The 14,787-nt window shown below is 52.5% G+C and overlaps 2 protein-coding genes, 4 non-coding genes and 1 pseudogene across 14 annotated transcripts; all 7 read left to right on the top strand.

The window, feature by feature from the left end:
* The first annotated feature begins 1,013 nt into the window (after nt 1-1,013).
* LOC121444510 (fms-related tyrosine kinase 3 ligand-like) lies at nt 1,014-7,863 on the top strand. Of its 8 annotated transcripts, none has more exons than XM_041646327.1 (8): nt 1,014-1,073; nt 1,332-1,445; nt 1,767-1,820; nt 2,424-2,567; nt 2,905-3,049; nt 5,120-5,304; nt 5,405-5,473; nt 7,515-7,652. In XM_041646327.1, the coding sequence occupies exons 1-7, from the start codon at nt 1,041-1,043 to the stop codon at nt 5,426-5,428; spliced, it is 699 nt and encodes a 232-aa protein (XP_041502261.1). In that variant the 5' UTR covers nt 1,014-1,040; the 3' UTR covers nt 5,429-5,473; nt 7,515-7,652. The 8 variants fall into 8 exon arrangements, with proteins under 8 accessions (XP_041502261.1, XP_041502262.1, XP_041502258.1 ...); XM_041646328.1 differs by lacking the exon at nt 7,515-7,652 and adding an exon at nt 6,066-6,672; XM_041646324.1 differs by lacking the exon at nt 5,405-5,473 and having other exon boundaries at nt 2,959-3,049; nt 7,515-7,863.
* Nucleotides 7,864-8,865: 1,002 nt separating this feature from the next.
* Nucleotides 8,866-11,447, top strand: LOC121444508 (annotated as a pseudogene).
* Nucleotides 10,135-10,217, top strand: LOC121444527. The gene has a single exon (XR_005973792.1). It is a non-coding gene; the product is annotated as a small nucleolar RNA Z195/SNORD33/SNORD32 family (small nucleolar RNA).
* On the top strand, nt 10,690-10,756 carry LOC121444528. Its single transcript, XR_005973793.1, has one exon. It is a non-coding gene; the product is annotated as a small nucleolar RNA SNORD34 (small nucleolar RNA).
* Nucleotides 10,924-11,012, top strand: LOC121444525. The gene has a single exon (XR_005973791.1). It is a non-coding gene; the product is annotated as a small nucleolar RNA SNORD35 (small nucleolar RNA).
* Nucleotides 11,448-13,732: 2,285 nt separating the features above from the next.
* On the top strand, nt 13,733-14,722 carry LOC121444501 (40S ribosomal protein S11-like). 2 transcript variants are annotated; one of them, XM_041646316.1, is made up of 3 exons: nt 13,733-13,804; nt 14,308-14,439; nt 14,581-14,722. In XM_041646316.1, the coding sequence occupies exons 1-3, from the start codon at nt 13,790-13,792 to the stop codon at nt 14,662-14,664; spliced, it is 231 nt and encodes a 76-aa protein (XP_041502250.1). In that variant the 5' UTR covers nt 13,733-13,789; the 3' UTR covers nt 14,665-14,722. The 2 variants fall into 2 exon arrangements, with proteins under 2 accessions (XP_041502250.1, XP_041502249.1); XM_041646315.1 differs by having other exon boundaries at nt 14,308-14,708.
* LOC121444529 lies at nt 14,693-14,779 on the top strand. The gene has a single exon (XR_005973794.1). It is a non-coding gene; the product is annotated as a small nucleolar RNA SNORD35 (small nucleolar RNA).
* The last annotated feature ends 8 nt before the right edge of the window (nt 14,780-14,787 follow it).

The raw sequence follows: 14,787 nt of genomic DNA, 5'->3' as shown, positions 1-14,787 counted from the left end.
GGATTCGAACAAGGTTAGCCCAGCACAGGACCAAATTCTGCAGATCTTTGTGGCACTCTTTTTTGGAGTCAAGGGCTTGGAGCATGATAGACAAGTACTCTGCCGCTTACTCATGGCTTCAAGGCAGCTGCTCTCCAACTGAGCTGTGTATCTGACCCTCTCTTTATACTGCTTGAGACAGAGTCTTAGTAAATTGCTCGGGCCAGCCTTGAATGCGCTCTGAATCCAAGGCCAGCCTCTAATCTCCAGTCCTCCTGCCTCAGGCTCCTTGGTAACTGGGGTGACCGATCTGTACCATCACCGCCTCCGCTGAAGCCCAGAAAGAATCAAGAACACAGAGACTGGAGGAACTTGGCTGGCAGGTTCACAAGTTCTGTGTCCCTGCGAGCAGTTGGGGAAGTAGGAAACTCAGAAGGAAGGCCTCTGTGACATTCTTTGTGGGAGATGGTGGCGGCAAGGCCAGTACGGTGGCAGCTGATGTGATGGGCACTGGTCGTTACTGGAAGGCCTGGTTGCAACCTTAGATCTTTCATGCTGTCCGTGAGCTTGTCCTAGCTGAGGCCTGCTGCCGCACCACTTCTCACCGCTGGGTGGCGCGTCCCGCCCGGGCACGAACTCACCCCTTGCCCTGTCTACCCCAAAGCTTCTTTCACTTTCGGTCTTTGGCTGTCACCAATTTGGTCTTTCCACACCCAGCTGGGGCAAGCCTGGTGCGTGGGGTGAATGGCTTTCTAGGTCCCTGAGGGGCGGTCCCAAGGTCCCCATTCCCGGACTGTGAGAGCAGGGTGCGAGGCTGGGGAGGATTCTGGGGCAGGACCGTCGGTCGGTCGGGGTTCTTAGAAAGGGAGATGAGTTTTCACCGTAACTGGGGCTCATGCAGGAAGCCTGAGGGAGCAGGAGGCGGAAACGCACCCACATCAAGGGTGGCAGGGCGGGGCGGCGGGGCACAGGGGCGAGTGGGTAAGGGGCTGCAGGGTGCGAGGTCTGCTCTTCTGTCCCTCCCAAGACCCTGCCACAGGCTTGAGGGGTCCCCGGCCGAGATGACAGTGCTGGTACCAGCCTGGAGTCCAAATGTGCGTATACCTGAGGGGTGATGGAGCAGGGCGGAGAAGGGAGATGGGCAAGGGATGGAGGCATGGAGAGAGAGACCCGGGACAGCCTCAGAAGAAAGAGGACGGTGCAGGATGAGATGGAGAATATGGACACAGGTTTGTCACAGCAGCCAAGGCGCAGGACAGGCAGAGACAGGGAAGATGACACCCAGTTAAGGAAGGAGCAGGACACAGGGAGCCCCTGCATGGAAGTCAGGTGCTGACACGACCTCCCTGTAGTCCTCCCTGCTGCTGCTGCTGTTGCTGCTGAGTCCTTGTCTGCGGGGGACACCTGACTGCTACTTCAGCCACAGTCCTATCTCCTCCAACTTCCACTTGAGGATCAGCGAGCTGGTGAGCCGGCTCCTGCCCAGGCCAGACCACTGTGCTGGTCCTACCCCACACCTCTGCCCTGCCCTGCCTCTCACAGTGTCTCTGTGGGCTCGCTCTCTCTGAGTCCCTGTTCTACTGTCTGTCTCTGCTTCTCTCTGGGTCGCTCTCAATTTCTGGGCCCGTGTACCTCTGTTCTTTTTCTCTGAGGCTCTCTTTCCTACTGTATCTTGGAGTCCCTTCTTCTCTATGTGGGTCCTGTGTTCATGTTCCCTTGTCTCGGGGTCTGTTTCCAACTCCTCCGATCCTCTCTAATTTGTCGTCTCTCCTTGTTTCTCCCCACAGACTGACTACTTGCTTAAAGATTACCCAGTCACTGTGGCTATCAACCTTCAGGACGTGAGTCACTGTCGGGAGGGCCCTGGGATGGAGGTGGGATCCAGACTCAAGATGCGCCATCGTTCAGGGCAATGCTATGGGGCCACCTCCTGCTTCCTCAGATCTGGCGATTTAGACCCTCGCCTCCCCGCATCAGATCCAGGCGTCCTATCTCGATCTTTCAGAAGTCTGTCCCGCCATCCTCCCTCTCTCAAGCTCTCAAGACTGGTTTCACTGTTCATTTCTCCCTTAGGTGTAGTGGGCCCTCCCTTTCAGGCCCCTGGCCCCGCCTCTCCGTCAGGGATCTTCAGACCTGTAGCCACTTTTCTCCCCTGGTATCCATCTCAGGGGTTTGGTTTTGTCCCTCCTCACACGACCCCTTCTGGTCTCTAGCAAGGCCCCACCTCTTTCAGTACCCTGATCCCACCCAACCTACCTTTGATATCTGGCCACGCCCATCCTCTTCAGCCACCTAGCCCCGCCCTCCCTCAGTCATCTGGCCCCACCCATCCCTTTCAGCCATCACCCGCCCACCCTCCCTCAACCTCTGGCTGGGCCCATCCCCTGTTAGTCATCTGGTTCCGCCCCTCTTCCCTGTGATTTGGCTTGGGTTTTGGTCTGCAGGAGAAACACTGCAAGGCCTTGTGGAGCCTCTTCCTGGCTCAGCGCTGGATGGAGCAGCTGAAGACTGTGGCAGGGTCTGAGATGCAAAAACTCCTGGAGGCTGTCAACACGGAGATACATTTTGTCACCTCATGTGCCTTCCGGGTTAGCACTGGAACTTGGTAACAAACGAAAAGAGCCAAGTCCCTCCCCGGGCCTTAAAGTACATTCAGCTCTGCTAGGTCTTCTGGGGAGTTCTTTTGCCCACAGCAAACCGCAGAGGCAGAGCTGGAACCTCCGAGCCCTGGGGTCACCTGGTACTGGGTCCGTGCCTCAGTAGGTGAAGAAGGCATTACTAAGGGGTTCTCTCCTCTAACAACTGGAGGACCCTGGAGTCTTTGAGACCTGGGCCCACTGGCTCTGTGTCCTCTGCATGTCAGGGCCCTGGGTAGGTGGAGCCTCTGGAGTGACATGGTGATGACCTGTCCATCCCTGCTCCCAGCCTCTACCGGAATGTCTTCGCTTCGTCCAGACCAACATCTCCCACCTCCTGCAGGACACCTGCACGCAGCTGTTGGCTCTGAAGCCCTGCATGGGGAAGGCCTGCCAGAATTTTTCTCGGTGCCTAGAGGTGCAGTGCCAACCAGGTAGCAGCAACGCCGAAAACCAGCACCCCCAGTACCACCAGGCTTGCTTACTGTGTGTCCTTGAGGCTTCTGCTTCCACTAGCTGGAACTTGAAACAAGGTCTTTCTCCTTTCTCTTTTCTCTTTATTTTTTCTTTCCTCCTCCTCCTGCTCCTCCTTCTCCCTCTGACTTACTTTTTTTATGAGTGCTTTACCTACAAGCTGTAAGTGCACTGAATGTGTGTCTAGTGCTGAAAGAGGCCAGCAGAGGGCATCGGATCCCCTGGACCTGGAATTACACAGTTGTGGATCACCACGTGGGTGCTGGGAAATGAAATCAGATCCAATGCAAGGGCAGCCAGTGCTCGTAGCTGCTGAGCCACCTCCCCAGCCCCTTTTTTCTTCTCTGAGGTAGGGTCTCGTTATATAGGCTAAGCTGGCGTTGAGTGCTGAGATTATAGGTGTGAAGCCATCACATCTGGCTTCATAGCACTTGATTTTTTTCATGTTACCACGTATTAATTATATATAGTAATTGGAGCAGGCTTTCTCTTTGGGCCACCAGTCATCTCCCAAATAAAGACATAGAGATTTATTTTTTTAAAGATTTATTTACTTATGGGAGGCGGTAGCGGGGAAGAGACAGAAATCTTTAATAAATAAATAAATTTAAAAAAAACAAAAAACAAACAAAAAATATTTATTTACTTATTATGTATACAATATTCTTTTTTTAAAGATTTATTTATTTATTATGTACACAACATTCCTTCCATGTATGCTTGCATGCCAAAAGAGGGCACCAGATCTCATCATAGATGACCACGAGCCACATGTGGTTGCTGGGAATTGAACTCAGGACCTCTGGAAGAGCAGTCAGTGCTCTTAACCTCTGAGCCATCTCTCCAGCCCCCTGTATACAATATTCTGCCTGCATGTGTCCCTGCAAGCCAGAAGGTGGCACAAGATCTTATTACAGGTGGTTGTGAGCCACCATGTAGTTTCCAGGAATTGAACTCAGAACCTCTGGAAGAACAATCAGTGCTCTAAACTGCTAAGCCATCTCTCTAGCCCCACATGGGATACTCATTAATAATTATAAATTCTTGGCCTTAGATTAGGCTATATTTTTGGTTGTGAGCCTATCCTTTAATGGCTGAGCCATCTGTCTAGACCTAAGCTTGTTTCTATCTAGCTTTTTATTTGTTTGGTTGGTTTTTTTGAGACAGGGTTTCTCTGTAGCTTTGGAACCTGTCCTGGAACTCACTCTATAGACCAAGCTGGCCTCGAACTCACAAAGATCTGCCTGCCTCTGCCTCCCGAGTGCTGGGATTAAAGGTGGCACCAGCACTGCCCGGTTGTAACTAGCATTTTTTTTAACTTAAATTAACCATTTCTGTTAATCTGTGTGCTCTTGTGTGTGCGTGCGAGTTTGCGTGTGTGCATGTGTGTGTGTGTGTGTGCACGTGCACAGAGCTCAAAAGAGGGTATTGTTTTTTTGTTTTTTTGTTTTTTTTTCGAGACAGGGTTTCTCTGTGGCTTTGGAGCCTGTCCTGGAACTAGCTCTGTAGACCAGGCTGGTCTCGAACTCCCAGAGATCCGCCTGCCTCTGCCTCCCGAGTGCTGGGATTAAAGGCGTGCGCCACCATCGCCCGGCTAAAAGAGGGTATTGGATTGGTAACTCCTGGAACTAGAGCTACAGACAGTTGTGAGCTGCCAGGTTGATACCTGGAATTGAACCTGGGTCCTGGAAGAACATCCAGTGCTCTTAACCACTAAGCCATCTCTCCAGCCCCAGGCTCATACTTTTTATATCCAACTTGGTTTATTTTTGAAAGTGTTTCACTAAATATCCCTGTCTGTCTTGGAGCTCACTATGTAGACCATGCTAATCTGAAATCCACAGAGCTCCATCTGCCTTTGTCTCTGGAATGCTTGATCAAAGGCTTGTGCTGCCCAGGCCTGGCTCATCCTCACTCAGGTTTTGACCCTGGTTGTTGGAGGGCCCCTCGTGCACCGTCAGCCGTAGTCCAGGATACTCAGTGTTTGCTCTGATGAGTCCCCTCTGTTACTTGTTCTGCTCTCTCCCCAGAGTCCTCTACCCTGCTACCCCCAAAGAATCCTGTAGCCCTAGAAGCCACTGGGCGTCCAGAGCCTCCGTCCAGTCATCTGTTTTTCCTGCTGCTGCTGCTGCCTCTCACACTCGTTCTGCTGGCAACTGCCTGGTACCTTCACTGTCAGAGGGCAAAATGGAGGAGGACAGTGCACCACCCTGGGGTGAGTCGAGAGTCCAGGCAGTTGGGTGGCGTGGGTGGTGAGGGATGAGGGTGGCAGGTGGCCTTGCGGGTGTACTGAGGCTGACTTTGTGGGGCCTCAGGTGCCCCTCACCTCCCATCCCTAGAATATGAAACTTGTGCAGCGTTGACTCCGCCAAGGTCTTGTCTCGGTGAGTCTTCTGCTTCTACCAGAGCATGGAATGGCCAGGCTTGGGGGATACAGAGTCAATCCAAGATTGGGGGGCTCACTATGTCATAGGAGGGGCAGGAATTCTGGGGAGTGGTGTGTGTTAGGGAAGAACAGTCTTTGATAAGCTTCCAGTGTCACAAAGTTCAGGGGATTTCCGAAGTCGTCACTATCACAAGGCAGCAAAGAGCCATGGAAGTGTGAGGGAAGAGTCTGGTGTGGGGAGAGCAAGCGCGGAGGCAGGCAAGAAGGTGAGGCCCCCTGCAGGCATCCATAATCCCTCTCATATGAGGCCACACCTGTAACCCCAGCACTCGAGAGGCCAGAGCAGGGGGATTGCTGCAAGGTCTGGCCATCCTGGGCTACACGGTGAGTTCGAGGCCATTGTGAGACACACAAAGCAACTCAATCAGTGACCCTGATGTTTTTGCAGATGAGGTCTCACTATGTTGCCCACCTGACTCTGAACACCTTGGTGAATCTTCCTGCCCCTGCCTTCCTAATAGCTGGGCCCACAGGCATGTTACATACAACAAGGCTTTTCTTTTTCTTTTTCTTGGTTTTCTCGGTGTTAGAGTTGGGAACCAAACAAGGAAAAAGCTAGGCAAATACTGTGCTACTGAACTCCATGCCCTGCCAGAGGACACAATGTCCAGGAATGGTGATGAACATTCCAGTACTTCTGAGCTGGCGATGCTGAAGCTGGAAAATACTGACTTTAAGAAAAGCAAAAAGGAAGAAAGAGAAAGAGAGGACACTGTAGCTCTGTGTGGCTGCTTCTGTCATCCCATCTCCTTAAAATAAAAAATGGCTGCTGGGCGTGGAGCTGCCTGCCTGAAATCTTAGTAGTCGAGAGGCTGAGGCAGAGGGGTTTAAACAGCAAGGCCAGCCCTGGGAACTTAGAACACTGAAGAGTAGCAGTGCTGGGCGGGGCTGGGGGAATGCTGGGCGGGGCTGGGGGAGCTCACACAAGAAAGGCTCCGGGTTCCATCTATAGCTGCAGCCAGCCACACTGCCACTGGAAACATTGTATCTGCACTAATATTCTCACTGCGGGGAAACGGGCTCCCTGCTGGCTTAGTTAAAACAATTAGATGGAGGAACAGTGTCTAAACTTTGTGGTTTCCTATTTCTGGGCTTGTTTCTGAAACACACAACATTTATCAGACATAGTGGCACATGTCTGTAATATCAACTCTATTTACTATTTTTTGAGATGGTGTCTATGTAGCTCAGGTGGCCTGGAACTCCTGGGTAATCCATCCTCCTGCCTCTACCCCTGGAGATCTGGGACCACAGGTGTGTACTCTCACACCTGAGAGTAATTGCTCTTTTTTTTTTTAAATTACACTCAAGCCTCCCCAAAATAAATAAAAATTTAAAAATAATTCCGCATGGTGGCCTATGTGCACCACTGTGCCTGTGCACTAGTGGGAAGACAACTTGCTGGAGCCACTTCTCTCCTTCCATCAGATGGGTCCCCGGGGAACTCAGGGTGACAGGCTCAGAGGCAGAGGCCTTTTATTCTTTAAGTCAGCTTGAGGGCCATGATTTGTTTGTTTTGAAACAGGGTTTCAGGTAGCCCTACCTGACTTGGACTTGCTGTGTAGACCAGGCTGGCTTAGACAAATATCCACCTGCCTCTGCCTCCTCAGTGATAGAACTAAAGGTGTGTGTCACCACGCCTGGCTGTGAGACTCCCTTTGGAAAGACAAACAAACAAACAAACAAACAAAAACAAAGCAAAAAACCCTTGGAACAGATTTTGTAGTCAAGTCTGTAGTCCCCGCACACTGGAGAAGAGGCAAAAGGGCAAGGATTCTGGGTTATCTACTAGTACATAGAAATCCCAGACGAACCTAAACCGGGTGGGGTGGGGTGGGAATGGGAGAAGTGGAGAGGGTTAGGAGGATGTAGATTAGTGGTAGAGGGCTTGCTTGAAAGGGGCGTGGCGGGGGCGTGGTTCAAAGGTAGAGCGCGGACCAAACGCCAGTCCTCAGACAGACTATCGATCAATTTTACAGAGAAGGATACTGAGGCAAAGCAGGACTCACCTGACAGACGCCGCACAGCCTGGACACAGGGGAAGCTGGGTGGAGGTTGGCCCCCTCTTGGACTGCGCGGCCACTCCAGCTCTCTCCCCAGGATGGAGTCAACATCAGAATCCAGCAAAAGCCCCACTCACCCCACTCTGTACAAAGGCCTTGCCCCCATTAACTTGTATATAAATGGTTTTTACAAGTTCTTCCGGACCTGTCTGTGCATGGGACAGGGAGTGGGGGGGCTATTTTAGGTTTCAGGATTTTGCGGTGCTTGGTGATGTAATCCCATCTCTCCAGAAGCTGAGGCAGTTATCTCAAGCTTAAGACCAGCCTGAATTGCAGAAATCCTACGTCAAAAGCCAAAACCAACGACAAAAGGTCCTGTTTGTTTTCTGAGGCCTCCAGTAGCCCTGCTTCGGTGCTGGGTAGTGCTCCATAGAACCCTGATGTGAGGCAGGAACAGCCCAGTTCCCCAAGATCATGACAGCAAAGTGGCAGGAAAGCCAAGTGTTGGAGACTCCAGGTAGAATCGACTCAAGCTGGAATGTGTCACGGAGACTGCCAAATCGACTTGTTTGGCTTTTTATTTGCTTTGGGGGGCTATAGGTGCAGAGCAGGGAGGGCATCGCAGATAATGTGCACAGCTAATGCAAAGCCTTTGGAAACAGAAGCAGATGGATGCAGCTCAGGAACTTTCCCCCAACTCTTTTTGTTTGCTTGCTTTGTTTTCGAAACGAGGTTTCTCTGTAGCTTTGGAGCCTGTCCTGGAACTCCCTCTGTAGACCAGGTTGACCTCGAACTCACATAGATCCGCTGGGATTAAAGGTGTGCCTCCACCGCCCGGCTCCCCGAACTCTTATCTTCGATAACTATTTCCACCTGTTTAATACTGGGAGACTGCTAGGCTCAGAAAAGGCCGGTAATTGTCTTGCACACCATGAGGGTGAAGAGAGGAAACGCTAACCGCTATGGTTCAAACGAAACGCGGGTGAGCCGGCCAGGACTGATGCACGCCCCCTTATGGCCACCACGTGTTCTGCAACCGTCGTTACTGGAGGGGAGCAATGGCGGCCCACACAGCGGCCTTCCGAGTGGAGAAGAGCACTCCCTCCAAAATATGGCCGCCGGGGCTGGACGGCCTTGTCCCGGGGAAGCCTCCTCGGGACCCACGTGATCTCCCGCCCCGCACAGTCATGGCCGCCAAGGGCTAACTCAAACGGTGTCCTGATTGGACAATAAAAAGATGACCCACCTTCCAGTCTGCGCATGCACACCGCTTCGACCAATGAGAAGACGGAAATCCTTTAGTTCGGCCCAGCTTGTGTCACTTCCTCCGCCCCTGCAGCAAGGGATAAGAAACCCTGCGCCAAGACCTCCTCCTTTCCCAGGCGGCTGCCGAAGATGGCGGAGGGGCAGGTCGGCTCTGCTTGCTGGGCGGTGAGGGGGACGGGTGGGTTTCGGGCGGGAGCGGCACGGGGCCTGTGCCCCACGCCTCCTGTGCCGTGGGACTTACGGGCGGCAGTTAAGCAAAATAGAAAGTTTCTTGTCGCGAGGGGAGTGTGTAACGCGAGCATAGCAAGCCGCGATGTCTAGGTATGGGGCGCCGAGAATGCTACGGTTTCCCTGGGGAAGACGGGAGTGGGGCTTGGGTTCCCAACACCCGCAAAGAATTCCTTCAGGCTTTATCCCGGGCTGTTGGGATGCGAGGAGCGTAGGGTGCACGTTGCTGTGTTTGTACATTCATGTGGTTCCTAGGTAATGGGAAATGCTGAAACGGAGGCGCCTGCTTTTGTGATTTTTGGGGTGGCCGGTTTCCTTCTTAAAATCTTCAGTAGGGTAAAGTCAGCTGTTCGGGAGACTGAGCAGAAGCATCGTGATTTTTGTGGCTAGTCAGGAGTCGAATTGCACGTTTCACGTTAATTTTAGACGTTTAAAAGTTCCCATTTGGAGAAGTCTGGTACCCTGAAGATCTCTCTAGGAAGACAGTTGTGGAAGGGGGTTCTTGTGTGGCTGTCCCCTGTAGTTTGGGCTGGGCTGTCGGCACATGTATTGAGAGTTGCAGACCTCTTCGCTTCTTGCCCGAATTACTAGACAGGACAGCCAGCCATTGTATACGGAGTTAAAAGGATTTGCTTTATACTGTTAGGATGGTTTCTGTTCTCGTGAGCACGTTGAGACTCTGATGCAGAGCCACTGTGGCCTAAACTTACCCAAAAGCAAGTCTTAGTGTCAAATTTCGTTGTAGTACAGGGCATTCCCACAGGAGCCAGTAGATCCCAGCTATCCAGTAATTTGAGGCTTGGTAGAGAGTACGGTGAAGCTCGCTCAGCTAAGGAATTGCAGGCACCTGAAGTCTCCCTTCCCTGTGCTGAGCCAGCCGAGGCTGCCTTGGCTTATTCATCTGGCTAATAGGCATCCTGTGGGGAAAGGCGCAGGAGTGGTTGGTAGCTCGTAGGGAGAGCCAGATTGCCCCCTGAGCCTTTCTGTCTCCCGCAGGTTCTGGTGTTGGACGGCCGAGGCCATCTTCTGGGTCGCCTGGCGGCCATTGTGGCCAAGCAGGTACTGCTGGGTAAGTTTCTTTCAGGATTTCCCTGTTGGCCTGGGAGTCAGTGATGAGCAACAATCACCATCTTTCGTTTGAGTCTCACGACTGTGAGATCAACCCATGCACCGCTCTGAGACTTGCCAGCCCCTCCGTGTTCTGGACTCCTGGCTCAAGGGATTTTTAGAGCAGGAGATTGGCTTTCCATTCGAGCTGGTTTTGCTGGGTGTTAGGTGTAACTTTCCTGACTGTCTACAACCCACATTCTCTTCTAGGCCGAAAGGTGGTCGTTGTTCGCTGTGAGGGCATCAACATTTCCGGAAACTTCTACAGAAACAAGTGTGAGTTAGGGCTAAGGGATGGTCTCCAGATGGGGCACTGACTTGTCCTGCAAAAACAGATCTCTAGTTAGGAGCTGTTTCTGGGACTGAGGAGGCGTCACCCACCTTTTCTGTTGACAGTGAAGTATCTGGCCTTTCTCCGAAAGCGGATGAACACCAACCCCTCCCGAGGCCCCTACCATTTCCGAGCCCCGAGCCGCATTTTTTGGCGCACTGTGCGAGGTGAGTGAGCTGGGCCTGTGGGCTACGTGGAAGGCACAGCCTCTGTGCGACCAGCGTCTGTGATGTTCTATTACCTACATTGTTTGAGCCTCATGAAAACGCCACTGGCTGAGACGCCTGCCCCAGCAGCCTCCTTCCCAGGTGTTGCTCACAGGTCTCTGAGCCCCTCTCGTTCCCTAACAGAAAAAGCGGATGGTGGTCCCTGCCGCCCTCAAGGTTGTGCGGCTGAAGCCTACCAGGAAGGTAAGCTCCAAATTGCAGAGTGGGCTGGGGGGACCTCAAGACTGGCACATGATGGCTATTTTCTCACGATGGTCTGCGGATGCCGCTGATGGGCAGTGCCGATAATGCCATGGGCTCAACTGATGCCAGGAGGGGCTCCTGTGGGGGAAGGGAATGTGTCCTTTAATAGAATCTCTAGGGTTCTCTAGCTCATCCTTGTGCTGCCGGGGCACCTTCCATGTCCTTACAGCTTTGTGCCCCTGCAGTTTGCTTACCTGGGGCGTCTGGCTCATGAGGTCGGGTGGAAGTACCAGGCAGTGACAGCCACTCTGGAGGAGAAGCGGAAGGAGAAGGCCAAGATGCACTACCGGAAGAAGAAGCAGCTCTTGGTGAGGACGGGGCTGCAGCCCTGGGTGAGGGTGCTTCTGGGAGAGGAGCAGGCATTCACTATCACTTACTTGTCTTTACCCCACAGAGGCTACGGAAACAGGCGGAAAAGAACGTGGAGAAGAAAATCTGCAAGTTCACAGAGGTTCTCAAGACCAATGGACTCCTTGTGTGAGCCCAATAAAGACTCTTTGTGCCTCATGCCTGCCTGGCCTGCTCTTCCTCTACTGCCGACTAGGGAAGTGGAGACAAAGGTGCTTTAGGCACTGCTCCTGTGGGAAAGAGGGTGTTTTTATAAAAGCTCTGAGCTGGAATTACTTGGGCTTTAGTGTTAATGACTGGGCTGCTCAGCCCATCAATGTATTCTGCAGCTGTGAGGATGGAGACCTAACATCTGGGCTGGGATTCAGAAGTGCACACTGGGAAGCCACTGCCTTTTCCCCTTCCCAGCGCTGCTCAGAAAGCAATTTTCCTTTTTGCTGCAGCATTCTGTTGCTAATAAATTATTTGACTGTTAAAGAAAACTGGTATATTTGCACTATGTCTGCTATATAGGCAGGAACAGAGGGGTACCAACAACGGGACCAAAAATTTGGAATTTTCAGGCTGTGGTCTGCTCTTCTGTTGAAGGCACGAAGGTGCTTCGTTGCTCAAAAGGTGCAAACAAATCTTCCCATGGGTCCTTCCTGAAATAGTTTTACTTACTAACTCAAATTCAGCTTCAGAAGTATGGGATTGCCACTAGCACATGGGCTTCAGGAACTCTGCCCTAAATGAGTTAAGGCTGGGGAGGCTAGTTGGAACAGTGCCAACCAGGGAAGGGAGGTCAAACTAAACTTTAAAATGGCTCCTCAGATGTAAAGGTATGAAGGGTTTATTTAAGGGACATCCTTATTGGTGGCTCACAACCATCTAACTCCAGGAGATCTAACCTGGCCCTAGTGGGAATCTCAAATTCCCACCAGCCTACACCAGATAAGAGATTACAGGTGGCAGTGCGCACCTTTCAGGCAGATCTACAGAGTTCCAGGAGAGTCAGGGCTATCAGAAAGCCTGTCAATTAAAGGTATCCTAGGCAGCTAGCACGTCTCGATCATCCTTACGTTCTACCATATGACCAGGAACTTGGCTCCTGAGGTTGAGTTTTGGAGACAGGGTTTGTTTCCCTGTAGCTTCCTATCCTGGAACCAATTCTGTAGTCCAAGCTGATTTCAAAGCTGGAGGTCCTTATGTGTCCAGGTGCTGGGATGAAAGGTGAGACCCACCATGCAACTGAGGGCATTTGAAATGTAGAATTGATAGTGGTTCCCTGAGCCACGTCCTCAATCAACTACAGGTTTACTTAATAGACACACTGTCACAGAAAAAAAGGCCACGTGGTAATGTACGGTTGTAATTTTGGGATGGCTGAACTGGCCCGCCTGGACTAGTTAGCTGGTGCAGGGTAGAGGAGGAATCCTGTCAGTGGTCAAGTTTGTTTAGGGTAGGGTTGACCTCTGTCCCTCAGCTTTCGAGGTGTTGGGTGGTAAACAGTTGACCATGAACACGTCCAGCTTAAAATAATTTTGCTTATGGTTTGTCACACACTGGGTCTGTTTTCTTGGTGATTAAAAAAAAAAACAAACATCAAATCCTTTACATATTAAATCTTTGGTGAAATTGTAACATCCCAGAAAGACACATCTAAAATCCCTTCCTCTTTATGCTGCCCCTAGGTGGATGGAAGGTCGCTTGCTTCGCTAGGCAGTCTCACTAGATGGCCCTAGCTGGTCTGAAACGGAACTGAGTGCTTGGCATTAAAGGAATCCCAACACCATTTGCAAAACGTTATTCTATCTTGACAGTAGCCTTTACTGTCCTGGATATAGCCGGGAAAATCCTTCTAACTCCATTTGGCACAAAGCTTTTCCTGCCTCCTGAGTTTAATGATTGGCGTCCCTCCGTTTCCGAGGGGTGTGGTCCTCTCCAAAGGTAGCCAGGACAAAAACCCAGAGGGAATGGGGGTGGAATGGACACTCAACAAGCAAAGAAACTTGGCTCCTATAGCTCCAGTCTGGGTGGTTTGCAGGAGGGCCACGATGGTGTCAGGAGCGGTCCACAGAGGCCATGCCGCCGGTACACGTGGACGACACTTTAATAAAGGAAAGAAAGCTATAACGTGAGCCGGAAAACATGGCCACCGCCGCCTCCCCCAGGAATCTGAGCCCACCACGCGATTCTACATTCCACGTGACTCCCGTTCCCGAAGAAACCTGACCCCGCCCTGCTGCTTTCGCGGCACCGCAGGAAGTCCCTTCCCAGCCTGCCCATCCCCTGCAATGGCCTCCTGAGATCTCGCGAGATGATAGGCTCCACTCTGGTCCCCATAGTCCTCAACTATCATGGCGGCGTACAGACAGTTCCAGAATCGCGTGCTCTGCACCGGAAGTGCCCCCTAAATCCGTGCAGGACTGGCAATACGTCACTTCCGCTCCGGACCTCGCGCAGTGAAGAAGGAAACCCGGGAGTTGGTCCACCTCTCTTTTCCTCAGGCTGCCGGGAAGATGGCGGACATTCAGGTTCGTGCTGAGGGCTGGCGCCTAGGCTAGCGTGGGTCTCCTTCTCTGCCGTCTCCGTCATCCTCCGAATTAGCCGGAGCGAGGGCGCCTGCCCTGTGCCTTCCGACGTCCCGGGCTTACACAGCCGTGGGGTCTCAGGCGCTTTGGGCGTCAGTCCTGTGGGGCAGCGTGAGGGTGAGCGCCGGCTCGATGGCTCGGTGCTGTGGACGCGGGGCTGCCCCGCACCCCGGCCCACCATGCTGGGCTGCGTGTCCGTGCGGTGTGGCTCCCGAGGGCGAGCGCGTGTGCTCGGGACGGCGGTGCTGAAAGGCCGGGATTCGGGCCTTAAGACGGGAAACGTTTGGACCTGGTGTGGACACTAGAACAGATGCGGGGTGGTTGTGTGTCTAGGGTGATTCTGTGTCTAGGCTGGTCGTGTGTCTAGGGTGGTCATGGCGCTGGCGTTAAGGGGTGGAAGCGTGCCAGTGTGGACAGGTGAGCTCACCGAGCGATTGTCCCTACAGACCGAACGTGCGTACCAAAAGCAGCCCACGATCTTTCAAAACAAGAAGCGTGTTCTGCTTGGAGAAACCGGCAAGGAAAAACTCCCTCGGTACTACAAGAACATCGGTCTAGGCTTCAAGACGCCCAAGGAGGTACAAGACCCTGCAGCAGATGAGACTCGTGTGGCCTTGCATGTGGCAGCAGGGCCACCGCGCCCTTTTCGGAGTGGCTGCCTCCGGGGCTCGTGGGAATTGTAGTTTGGTAGTTCAAGCTGCACTTTCTCATCCTTTCAGGCCATCGAGAGCACTTACATTGACAAGAAATGCCCGTTCACTGGCAACGTCTCCATCCGAGGTCGGATCCTGTCCGGTGAGTAAAAAACTGAGGTTGTGAATGCAGGTCCCCGGCAGATGATGTCTGTTCTCACGATGGTCTTCAGACAGCCCCAAGGGCACTGCTGAGACAGCCAGTTGGCAAAACTGATGCCAGAAGCAGGGTTC

Source organism: Microtus oregoni, unplaced genomic scaffold, assembly GCF_018167655.1.
Source record: "Microtus oregoni isolate MIOR12 unplaced genomic scaffold, Mior012 000129F_ref0000347, whole genome shotgun sequence".
Classification (NCBI taxonomy): domain Eukaryota; kingdom Metazoa; phylum Chordata; class Mammalia; order Rodentia; family Cricetidae; genus Microtus; species Microtus oregoni.
Note: the sequence above shows the minus strand (reverse complement) of the source record. Positions and strands in the feature narration are given on the sequence as shown.

Coding starts and splice junctions, on each gene's coding strand:
- LOC121444510 (XM_041646323.1), top strand. CDS start 1,041: ATGACAGTGCTGGTACCAGCCTGGAGTCCAAAT. Junction 1,074..1,331: donor TACCAGCCTGGAGTCCAAAT/GTGCGTATACCT, acceptor ACCTCCCTGTAG/TCCTCCCTGCTGCTGCTGCT. Junction 2,568..2,904: donor TCACCTCATGTGCCTTCCGG/GTTAGCACTGGA, acceptor CCCTGCTCCCAG/CCTCTACCGGAATGTCTTCG.